The 12,621-nt window shown below is 37.1% G+C and overlaps 1 protein-coding gene across 1 annotated transcript in view; it reads right to left on the reverse strand.

Moving 5' to 3' along the window:
- Positions 1-2,567: 2,567 nt before the first annotated feature.
- Positions 2,568-12,621, reverse strand: part of MSH2 (mutS homolog 2) — a 54,078-nt gene continuing 44,024 nt past the window's right edge. The window contains exons 11-16 of the mRNA XM_004686223.2: positions 12,043-12,140; positions 9,583-9,828; positions 7,753-7,957; positions 6,450-6,697; positions 4,958-5,130; positions 2,568-3,250 (exon numbers count right to left, since the gene is read on the reverse strand). Of these exons, the coding sequence (XP_004686280.1) occupies positions 3,080-3,250; positions 4,958-5,130; positions 6,450-6,697; positions 7,753-7,957; positions 9,583-9,828; positions 12,043-12,140 (1,141 nt within the window). The 3' untranslated portion in view covers positions 2,568-3,079. The remainder of the gene's footprint in view (positions 3,251-4,957; positions 5,131-6,449; positions 6,698-7,752; positions 7,958-9,582; positions 9,829-12,042; positions 12,141-12,621) is intronic.

The raw sequence follows: 12,621 nt of genomic DNA on the forward strand, positions 1-12,621 counted from the left end.
CTCCTGACCTGCCCGCTGCTCCCCTCAGCAGTGTACTTCATAGATCTGCCTGTTCTGCTCCCCGCTCTGTCTCTGGTGAAGTCTTTCGCCACCCCTGAGTCTCTGGCCTGTACCCCAGTTCTGTATGCACAAATAAACAAATCTTAAAAAAAAAACAACAAAACCCAACTCCCTTAAAGCTCAAAAAAGGGGGCAGTTCAGTCACTGAGCTAAGGGAGCAAAGCGAGGACTAACCCAACCCAAGACCACCTTTCTCACCTTCCTGATACACCGCACCCTGCTCACTTTAACCTCACCCACCCAGCTTGCACACTTGCTACTGGTTTGTAAGAGCATATCAGAGCAGAGCAATGGGAAGGATCTCCAGGGTGGTTCCCTAGACACTGGATAAAACATTCATGGTTCAAGCTGTAGCCTCCAATCCAAATGGTCAGATTTGAGTGGACCAATTTCAACATCTTGCTCCAAACACTGCTGACATTTAATTCTTACCCCCCATTTTCCAGGCTTCTGTCCACTTCACATTTAAACATAACCATTTGTGCAAACAGGGTGCCACAGTCACTTGATTCGGTGTCAGTCGTTGGTGACTGGTGAACTGAGAGGACGGAGCCATACAGCCTGGCGTCCATTGGGCAAACAAGTCCCAGAGGGTGGCGTATCCATGACCCCGGCGGGTCCACTGACTGAATTTTCCCTTCCTTCTAAATGTTGTCATTTGAGTTTATTTCTGGAACTCTGAGAAGAGTCAGAGGCAGCAGCCTTTGACTTTCCAAGTCCAGATCAGGGTGTCCACTGGAGGCCTCCCACAGGCCACATGGACACATGGTTTGCACCACTGAATTTCTCACATAGCTGATGAAGGACGTGTGTGTGGGCACTTCTGTTTGTACAAACCACATGCCAAAGCAAAAATATGCTAACATACATTGAATTTGGATCTTGTTCTGAATGTTGTCTGACACCATGAAACACTGCTCCCAAGGAGGTAGGGAAACTGCAGTGGCGAAGACGAGGATTCTACTGCCATCCGCAGAGAACGGAAGCAGAATTAAACTGGTGCTGCCCGGGACGCCCAGACACCCGAAAACTGGCCAAATAGCTAAGTTCCGAAGCAGAACCACAGGAAAATAGGCACTTTACTGAGGGAAGAGAATGCGGAGAACACTCGGCAGCAAACTTCGTGTTGGGCTCCATTCTAAGCTTTAGTCTGTGCATCGCCTGGGCATTCTCATCATGCTCTGCAGCCTGTCTCCTTAATCCAGTCTAGGAAAGCATTAACAGATTTCCTTTGTATATGAAAAGTCTCTGATTTGTTCCTCCCCATAAGCTAATTAACATTGATTTGTTTCAGACCAGGGACTGGTTTTCTTCTGACGATTCATTTTAATCAACAGAATGTAACTAACAAGCTTAAAGAATCATTCAGTACTGAATCAGCAGCTCATACCATATGCTGTGGGTAAAAACATACTTCCCAAAAAGCTAAATGCAGAAAGACCAAGGATAGAAGGTGCATTTAATACTCAAAAAGTCTAACAGGATGTGCCTAGTATGCGGAACATTGAGATTCTTAAGGGGAAAAAGTTATTCTTTAAATATATCTACCCCAAAACATCCTTCTTCTGTTTTGTCACAGTCTTTACCCTTGAAACAGTATAGTAAGAGAAAAAATCCAGTCAATTACAAAAACAACTGTATCTTGGATGGATTCTTTGTGCTTTTTAAAAAAGAAAAAAAATCAAGTATTTTCTCAGAAACATGGTTATGTGGCCAACAGATTTCATGGTAACAGTATGGCTGAGTTCTAAATGTTACATAATATTTATGTAGTTGGCTTTACTCAAGCATTACCCAAGTTCTTGTTTGAATAGAGAAAAAACCCCAAACCACATTACAATTAGAACTGTAAAATGCAACTGTCTTTGACAGGTCAGACATTAGTTTATCTTTTCCTTTAGATACATCCACTACTCCAAAAGGAAATTAAATGATGGGCCTGGCTGTTTCACTAGCACATTCATGTAGTAAGCACAGTTATGTCAGAAACATCTTAACACGTTTAGTACATTTTCTTCCCATTTTCAAAAAAATCTGAGATTTTATTTTTTAGAAAAATGAAAGCAGTCTAATTGAACAATGGCTTTTAATGAAAAGAAATTAATTTCATTATCACTAAGTATGTCAAACTTTATGGATGGTATCTATGACTTAACTGCTCCCAAGCTGCGGTCATAAAAGTAATTTCCTACCTTATCTTCTATAGAACTATAAATCTACACACAAAAAGCTTCCTAGAAGTCTCTTACACATTTAGCTTAAAAATTCACCGGATTTATTTTTTAGGTGATAATGGAGTACGGGCCCCATGTCATTCTGTTCCTGTATGGCTTTCCCATCATCACCCCATCACCATTTATTGAAAAGATGGTTTCTCTCCTCTCCCACCAGACTCCACACTTGGCAGGGCCAGTCACCAATTCTTAACCACTCCATCTCTTCTCTATAATTCAGAGAGGTAGACTACATCAGTGTTCCCCATCTGCTAAAATCCAGATTTCAAAGTCTCACTGGGGTGGGTGAATGGTAAACAAGGTAGAGGGTGATGCCAGACACTGGATTTACAGCAAGTTCTTGGACTAATACACATGCAGCCAACCTGGCTGTTGTTGGCAGAGAGGCACTCTGGGGAACCACTGGGGGCGATTTCCATGGCTCCTTCTAGCTTTAAGACACTATCTTTACAAAGTCTCGGCCCCACTTCATTCTTCCATACTGTTTAATAAAGACATATACAAGACCTTTTATAAATAAATGCAAACCAAATTAACCAAATGTCACAAGCTACATGATTTTATTACTTACTGTTGCCCATATCCATTTAAGTATTCCTCAGTTACAGTTCTTCTATTTCAAAATAAAGATCTTTAAAAATGTACTCAGGTAGAGCAAAGTATTACTAAATATTTTATTAAGTGGCTCTCTTGGGCATCTATTGCCAACACTAGGAAAAAGGTTAATAAAAAACAATTTTAGAAAAGCATTAGACAATAGTTCATCAGCATTATCTTCAGCATTCTCACGTAGAAACCTTTATTCGTGAAATGATTTCATTCACAAAACTATTGTTCTTTGCAGCCACCTCAGCTTTCAGTTGTTTTAACTTTACTGCAATGTTTTCCTTCGACATTTCAGTAAATGGCATTTGTTTCACCTTAGACAGAAACTCTTGGATAATTTTTTCACCTTCCTGAAAGACATGAAGACATTCTATTAATATTCAAAGTGTGTACCCTAAATGTCACATTAGCGATAATGAACTGTTTCATTAAATTTTGATCGAAAAATACCATCCAGTATTTAAAGAACATCTATACTATTTAAATATGCACTTTTTATAACCTATATAAACAAAGCCCCTTAGTTGACCATATTTCTTCACTGTCAAGCCATTAAAAGGATATTTATAAATGTTTTCAGTAGCTAATGATAAAGGACCTTACTATTTGAATAGTTCCCTAAAATTCCTCAGCTTTTGTAACATACATAAACTTAATTTTCTGGGGGTGGGAGAGAAGAACCCAAAGATAGAAATATTATCCAGCATAAATAGTCACTGAATATTTAATATACACAAAAAGGTATCTCTTTGTTGTTTATTTTACTGCCCAATTATTGTTGTTCTGAAAAACATGGTCATTATTTGCCACATAGCCCTTGGAAAATCTGTTAACCCACATTTATCATCCATAAAGTAAATATACTATTACTGACCTCAGGATCACTATAAGGATTTTAGAGTTAATTTGTAAAGTGGTTGGAACAGCACTTGGCAAAGAGTAAGCACTATTATATATGTTTACTACTACATATGAAGGAGAACTAGAAATCTAATTTTCAAAGAAAATTTGTTGAAAATAAGTACATTAAAGGTGAAATGTAGAAGTCCAAATGATACGATAAAGAATTACTATCCTATTAAATAAAAGCACATTTTTTCAAACAAAGATAAATTCTAGACAAGTGATACTTTTTTGTCTCCCTTAGCTGTAAAAAATTCTAAAATACAATGAAATTAATATTATAAAAAAAGTAATAAAAAAGAATATTAGAGATGACATTAAACAAGTCTGCTTGGGCCCTCCCTGGTGGCACGAGGGGTTAAAGCACAGCAGTGTGAAGCTGCCCACAGTCACTGCAGCACGAGTTTATTTTCATTATTCTTACATGAGCCTAAACAACTGGAGGACAGGAGCTATGGTTATTTTATTTCTCTACTATTCTAACTAAGTACCAAGTATGCAATTTAACTGGACTTTATTTATTCATGAAAGAATTAAAAAATGTACTTTGGAAGTCTATAGCTTTTCTGAATTATTTTATTTCATTTTTAAAGATTTATTTATTTATGCATATAAGAACTTGGGTACAGACCAGTGGTGCAGGGGTTGAGAGGGTTCCACCAGAGACAAGACTAGGGAGCTGAACAGATAGATCGATGAAGTATACTGCTGAGGGGAGCAGTGGGCAGGTTAGGAGAGGTCTGCCACGCAGATGTGGGTCACCTCCTGGTTGGGACTGAACACCTGCTGCAGTGGCTGCGACTACTTCATAGTGTTGAGACTTAACCCCTTTTCACCACCAGGGCAGGCCCCTCCTCTGAATTACTTTAAACCTAAGCTAATATTCCTTACCTTCTTTTAAATCTGGTACTTGATCATGCAGACATATATAGTAGAAAAATGAGGCAGGTGTATATAGTAAAGAAATCTAAATAATACAGGACTCTCTGTGTCTCTAGGCAAGAAAATGTAGGTGAAAGCCAACAAAGAATGATGAAAAAGTAAAGACTACAATTATGTGTGTGTGTGGGGGGGAGAAGAAATAGTATTTTGGTGACTTGACATACGTAATAATGCAGAAATTAATAAGTAACTATAAAAACTAGCTGACAAACCTCTCTCTCCAGATAGCACCTCTTAGCTGCTGGTTCCATTTCATCATATTGTGATTCTCCGAAGTTCTGAAACTCCTCTAGTTCCAGGGCTTTTTGTTTAGCACATTCTATCACATGCCGAGGGAAATTAGCAAGCTCTGCAACATGAATCCCAAAACTTTGATCACAGATACCTACAAGAAATTTGGTGGGTATGAGATGGGACATATCCTTCTTACCGTCATTAAGAAACTTGAGTTTGTATTATTTCAAATACATCAGCCAAATGTTTCAGAGTAACTTAAAGGACTTTTAATTAAGCTTCCAACGAAAAGTAATTAGGACTTAGTATAGGTACAATGTTTTATCCTTGACAAACATGAACAGTGGAGGAAAAATACGAACAGCCTAAACAAATATCTGAATCTGAAGAAAATCCATCAAATCAATATTTCTCTGAAGTTTACTTATTCATAAGGTAGTTACTAAGGTATTAAGAAAAAAATGTACAAGTGTCACTAATCAGAAACATTTATCACTCTTTTCTATAATCATTTTTAGAGAAGGTGTCTCCGGAAAACTGGTGGATAAATATATTTATTAAAAAATGAATGGGAGGGAATACCTAGTTATATAGCTCATCATTCTGGAGATGGATACCTTGTACAAACAGAAGAAACACATAAGATGAAATAAAAGTAAATGCCTGCTGAACATCCATAGTGAAAATGAACTTATTATTCTTTGTACTTCATCTGGTCTTTTTTCACATCCCTGAACCTATCTCTATATCACACAAACCATAAACAATGACTTAAAAGCAAAATCTCAAATTCATGCTAAATATCAGGTTTAATTAAAAAGCATCCAAATTCTCTATCAACAAGCATTATGTGAATGCAGTAACTCAGGCTCGGATTCCCACTGAAGCCTAAGTAACAAAGGCTAGAAGAACCAAACATAACCATCTTGTTTATCTGCAAACCAACTGATGCAGTAAAATGAGTTCACCAAAAAGCAAAAAGTCACCTGAAAGTTCTGATGGGTGAAATGTTTAAATAATCCAAACTTTAAAGCACATTAATTTCATCAACTCAGTAATCTGATCAGTTGCCAAATTTACAAATGACAAACTTTTCAGAAAGTATGTCAACAAATACAATCAAGTAATTATAACAGTTTATCAAATAATAGCAGTTAGAGCCTAGGAACTTCAATTTTATTGTTAGTATCCAGCAGCTAATTTAATCAGAAAACATAGTTCCACGAGAGGCAGTCAGTCCGTTTGAGAGATGATGTTTAAGACATAGACTCAGAGTATAGATTATTCTTCCTGTGACTGTTTTAGAATGAGTGGTATTGCTGGGGAGACATGTAGATTTCCGTGCTTCCACACTATGAATTAAGAGGTAAATGTGTCTTGTAAAAACAATTCAAACTTAACTAATTCAGGCCAGGCCAATACGGGCCCTATTGCCATGCTCTGGCTGTGCATGACACCAGTGGTACACACCTTTCTTCACCTGATAAAGCATGGTCAAGGTCTCCTCAGTGGTCAGTGCTGTGACGTGCAGATTATTAACAGTTGGTATCTGATTAGCCAAGGCAGTAAGTTCGTGAAAATGAGTTGCAAACATGCAGAAAGCACCGATCTTGGTTGCAATGTACTCTGATATTGCCCATGCTAATCCAAATCCATCATATGTAGAGGTTCCTCTTCCTAACTCATCTATGATTATTAAAGAATCTTTGGTTGCAGATCTGAAACACATAATTACATGAAAATTTCCCATGACACTTCAATGTGGTAGTGCAAATAAAAAGGGAGAGGAGGCCACAAACACACCAGATTATCTTAACACTGAAAAATTCAATGAAGTCAATAACGAGCACTAAAACTTCGGCAGAAGAATGGGCACAGACACAACTAATGGAAAAGAAAACAAATGCAAAAATATTTTTTAAATTCTCAATCTCACTAGTAGTAATCAAATAATTTCCAAATAATGTAACTATCATTCATTTCCTGTCAATCGAATCAGCCAAGATTTATAAAAAATAATATGATGTGAAAATTTGACAGGGGGCAATGAAATTATTTTCACACATGGCTGATGTAAATTTGTGAGCCTGCCACAGACCTACCAATACAAAGAAAGTATCAGCATTCTTTAACCAAACATATTTTTTAATTAGAGAATCCGACAGCTCTTCATGTCCTAGTGGTGGATGTCTTATTTCTTTAATCTTTTAAAACAATGAATATTGACTTGTTGACTAATCACTATGCCAAACATTTTATAGCTTTTATAACTTCCCCAAATCAAGCAGTAAACACATAGTTTACTAAGGGTATGCTAATGCAAAATACTTTAGAAGATACCAAGGGGAAAAAAAAAAGATACCAAGAAACAGAAGGCTTTCCCCACCTCCCAGCTTCAAAGCTCCTAAAAAGTGAAATAAAGACAAAAGATTTCAGTAACTTCTAAAATAAAAACCTAATAAATTACATGCATGACTACAATAGAAGAAATATCCATGATCACAGGCACGTGAAAAGCAGATTTTCCAGCATTAGGGTCTTTCAAGCTTGGGAGAGACTTGAAAAAGGAGCAAGGAAGGGCCATTCCAGGTTGTGTGAACACTGCAAGCAAACGTATGGGGGCCGGGGAGATCTGTAAGGGGAACACCAAACAGAAGGAGTCTTAAAAGTATTAAACTAGATGAAAGTTCTCAGATGTTTTATAGGTGGATCAGCAAGTGTACTCACAGCACAGGGACAGCCATTCCCATGCAGGGACTGGGAATGCACTCACCTGAGAATAGCAGCCGTTTCTAACATTTCAGCCATGAATGTGGAGACTCCTTTCAACTGACTGTCACCAGCCCCGACCCGGGCCAGGATGCAGTCCACAATGGATACTTCTGCTGACTCGCAGGGCACAAAACACCCAATTTGGGCCATGAGAACTATCACCCCAGTTTGGCGGATATAGGTTGATTTACCTCCCATGTTGGGGCCTAGAAAACAAATTAAATCAAAAGGCCAGATTATTAATTAATTTCCTCTACTATTAAACTGACTGTTATTTCTAAACCATACGTTAAAGACTACACACCTAGGTCATGGATACACAAAATTACTGTCCACACTACTCCCTAAAGTATTTTCTCTTCAGATAAACCTATACTGACTGTATCCTTCCTTTCATCAAAAAGACCCAAGAAGGGAACTTCCTGATGGTGTAAGGGGTTAGGTCTCAGTAGTATGAAACTATCTGCAGCGACTCACAGTATGAGTTTGATGCCCAGCCAGGGAGCTGACCCACAGGGAGCAGCAGATCTCTCCTGCCTTGCCCGCTGTTTCCCTCAGCAATATATTTCAGTCAATACATCTGTTCTGCTCCCCATTCTGTCTCGGGTGAATTCTTTCAAGCCCCTTTCTTTTGCACCTCTGACCTCCACCCCAGCTCTTGTATGCATAATAAATCAATCATTAAAAAAAAAAAGACCCGGGACCCTCCCTGGGGGCGCAGCGGGTTAAAGCACAGCACTGAGAAGTTTAAGCCACTTCCACAAGAGTTCGATCCCACCTGCCCCGGAGGAGATCCACATGGCGAGGCAGACCTCTCCTGACCCGCCCTCTGCTCCCCTCAGCAGTGTACTTCCTTGATCTGCCTGTTCTGCTCCCCGTTCTATCTCTGGTGAATCCTCTCACCCTCCGCATCTCTGGCCTGTACCCCAGTTCTATACGAATAAATAAATAAATCTTAAAAAAATTAAAAAAAAAAAAAAAAGACCCAAAAAAAATATCCCTTAGCTATGATTATGGCCTGGAAAAACACCCCCCCCCCACACACTTCCCCACAGCTCACAGAGGTTATCTGCAGGACAATTTTACAACATCCAAAAAAACAGGCCTAAATGACTAATGAACTAATCATAACTCAATAATAAGTGGGGCTAGTAGTAAATGGATCTATCCATCCTTCCTATCATTTCAACTACATACTAAAGCCCTAAGACATGCCCCTTTTTTGGAAGATACACAATTTATTCACCTGGGTTAGATTATAAGAACAACTTGAAAATCCATTTGGAGAAACAGAATACAATCAAATTCAACCAAGACTCCTTACCCGACCACTAGTCCCTTTGTTTTCTGAATGTGGGTTAAGATTGCTCAAAACATTTCAGTTTGAGATACATTACATTAGTCTATAAGCAAGCCTAACTTTTTCAAGTTTCACAAGAATGTAGAGCCATGTCTTTGCAACAGTTTTACTCTTAGTTGAGATTACTCTAACAGTCAATACTGTTTGAACTTCAATGACCTGACTATTAAAAGATAGTCAAATTTATTCTCAAAAGGTAAACTTTGAGAATAAAGGAACACATACCAAAAACGCACCAAACTCCTAGATAAGAAGTTTCACATAAATCACAAGCTTCCTCCACTTTCAAATCTTCCCTCTAATTCAAATGTGCATTACTAGTATGAGTAACATATTCTTTTTTTAATGTCAAAGACTAGGATTTTCATTATCAATTTTTAATATATTTCTACTCCATTAAAAAGAGGGAAACACACCTATCTACCCCCCACCTCCCAGATCCACCAATAAGGTTGTTCTGTTTTTGCTTACCAGTAATGATGTGGAACATCTGTTTGCCTTTTTCAAAATGAACATCATTAGGAATGAAGGCAACTTCATCTTGAACTTCAACACAAGCATGTCTGGATGCTTTCAATGTTATCTTTCCTTTTCCTTTCTCCAAGATGACTGGTCGTACATATGGGACTGGCGCTGCGTTTGACACATGAGCAAAGCTGACAACAGCATCTAGCTGAGCCAACACGTCATTGAGTGTTTGCATTGGTTCGACATAGCCTGTATGGAAATGCAGCATGTAAACAGGTATCATACGAAATTATAAAAAAATAAAGGCCATTTCTTAGTTAATTTGCTTTTGAAAAATTAAGAGAACTCTGCAACAACTAAACTTGTAAGAAAACTGAAACTTGGTGTGAGGTTAAAACATGTGCTACATCTAACACTAGGAACAGACATCCCAGGGAGTGATGCCCTCTATTACCAAAGTCCATGAAAACATAAATGGGCCTAGTTGCTTAAAAAGAAATGAGATGCTGTTTTCAAAAAACTTAGAAAAAGTTTTCATAATATATCCATAAGATGAGAAAGAAAAAGCAAGGTCCATGCAGTATATGAGGCTCATTACCAATTTTAAGATATACTAGTTCTTAAATTTTCACAGTCTAACATTTAGAACTTTACAATTACCTTAAGAAACATACAAACAGGTGTTAGGAGAGAATGTGACTGTCAGGGCCTGTTTATGTACAAATATGACTGTGTTACTTGAGCTTTACTCTCTAGTTACTAAATTTTCACAGTCTAACATTTAGAACTTTACAATTACCTTAAGAAACATATAAACATCAGGTGTTAGGAGAGAATGTGACTGTCAGGGCCTTTTTCTGTACAAATATGACTGTGTTACTTGAGCCTTACTCTTTCCCATCAGCATCACATGCAGTTGAATTTCAGCATAAATTTAAATCTATAATTGTCACTCAAAATACTTTCAATAAGACCTACTTTGCTGGAACATTAAAACTAAAAGCTATTATGTACATTTAAAAATTGACACATGCTTCTAGGCAATAAAAATGATGAAAATTTTCAGCCATAGATTCCAAAATTTTTATAGTTTGGAGGGATCAATATAACAGACCACGTTATATTGAATTATCACACCAAAATCAATGTGCCAAAAGTTTCAAAGGACATTCACGAGATGTGTTTAGAAAAACACTAAAATAAGTTTGAAATTTGCCTCATCTTGATTTCCTTGATCCCCTGAAAGTGATAAAATATTAAAAAAAAAATTTAACTCATGTATGGTCAAATACAAACAATTCTTTTACTCCTTCCTAGCACTATTAAATTTGTTCCTGCTTTAGCTAAAATGTACATTTCTTAAAGGTAGACAGTGTTATACCACTCTATCATGTAGCAAGGTGAAGGCTACTAAACACTAGTGGAAAAGTTGCTGTAAATACTTTAAAATTCAAAACATTTCTAATATATCAACAAAAATAGGCTAATAATAAAAAGGATACCCTTCTACTTAATCACAATGCATATCCAAAAAATTTGACATAGATGTGACACTGCCTCATATTAATGAATTCTGTAAAATTCAACTGCCCCTTCACACTTGTTGCCAAGTTCACCCTAATTCCGGACTCAATCAAGGGTTGTCCGCTGCATTTGATTATCCTTTCTCTGTAAGTCATATTTAACACAGATTCTGCTCATTTCTTATTTGCTTCCACGACATTGGCATTTTAAGAGTTCATGCCCTAATGTCCTAGTCTAAATTTACTTTTCCTTCTTGTTTAGAATCAGGTTAAATATTTTTGTCAGGAACACTACACAGGTAAGGGATACTGGGTCCTTCCTTCTGCACCATGACAGCAAGCATATCATGTCATCTGTTCCCTTATTAGTGATGCGAACATAAACAGCTGTCTAAAGCAGTTGTTTTGGAAAGGCACTATGAGGTTAGAGTCAAATAACACAGGATGAAGGGGAAAATCTTTCAGCTTAGCATATATAACCACTATGCTGTGCTAAACACATTCATCCATGCTAAGGGCAACACCACAGTGCCCAGCCAACCTGCCCCTTTCACTGTCAAACTGCCATCTTAACAGCAGCTCTAGAATGGAATCCAAAAATCTATAAAATGGCACATATAACTAGAAAGGTCTGCTTCACGTGGAATTTCTATTTGCTTTTTAATGGATTATTTCCACAACTTAGTGCTCACAGAGAGTACATAATATTAGTGCCTATAGCCCTTTGTACTTCCTTTCCTTGTTTTGACTATAGTGAAAGTTTTATATTTTTCTGCTTTTCTGTGCTCTTAGGGTAGGTATCCCCATTCTTTAGCCACACCAGCTTATCTATGTATAATGGCATTAAAAAAAAAACCTCTTCAAACATCCTGATACTTTTTTATTACCAAAACCCAGGTTATATTTAAAACATTTAATGGATTGGGTCTATTAAATTTACCTGAAGAAATATTGACAATTTCTTTAACAATGGCATTCTGGGCTTCCTCATACTCCGATTTATTTTTGGTATACTCTTCATTGAGAGAAGTCAATTTACTGCAAATCAAATCAAGAGAATGGTATTATTAAAAAAACAAAAACACCTACTGGTGGTAATGTAAACTACTTTAAATTATCAGACTACCATAAAGCATCAAAACAATAATTAAAATGGAAATAATAGTTAAGTCAGTCCAATCTCTTTTATATATAACTAATCAGTGATTGATGATGATTTAATATACTCCAAAAGTTTTGCTCATCATTAAGCCAAAATATACATTATTTCTTGAATCAGATATATAGTGTGCTAGATAATTAACTACTGAATTTGGCAACAAAGAGAGATTTAATAGCTGTCTAATGCTTGGGAACTGGAGTTCCAGCTTCTTCATCCAAAAATGAGAAAAATACACCTGTCCTATTTATTTCAGAGTTGTTACGAGATACAAATTAAACAGATAGTTTTCATTACTGAGGTCTCTAAACAACTAGAATATGTCTGCACATAACAAACACTCAAATACTTCTAAATAAA

The sequence above is a fragment of the Condylura cristata genome, unplaced genomic scaffold (assembly GCF_000260355.1).
Source record: "Condylura cristata isolate star-nosed mole 26May11 unplaced genomic scaffold, ConCri1.0 scaffold00020, whole genome shotgun sequence".
Taxonomy (NCBI): domain Eukaryota; kingdom Metazoa; phylum Chordata; class Mammalia; order Eulipotyphla; family Talpidae; genus Condylura; species Condylura cristata.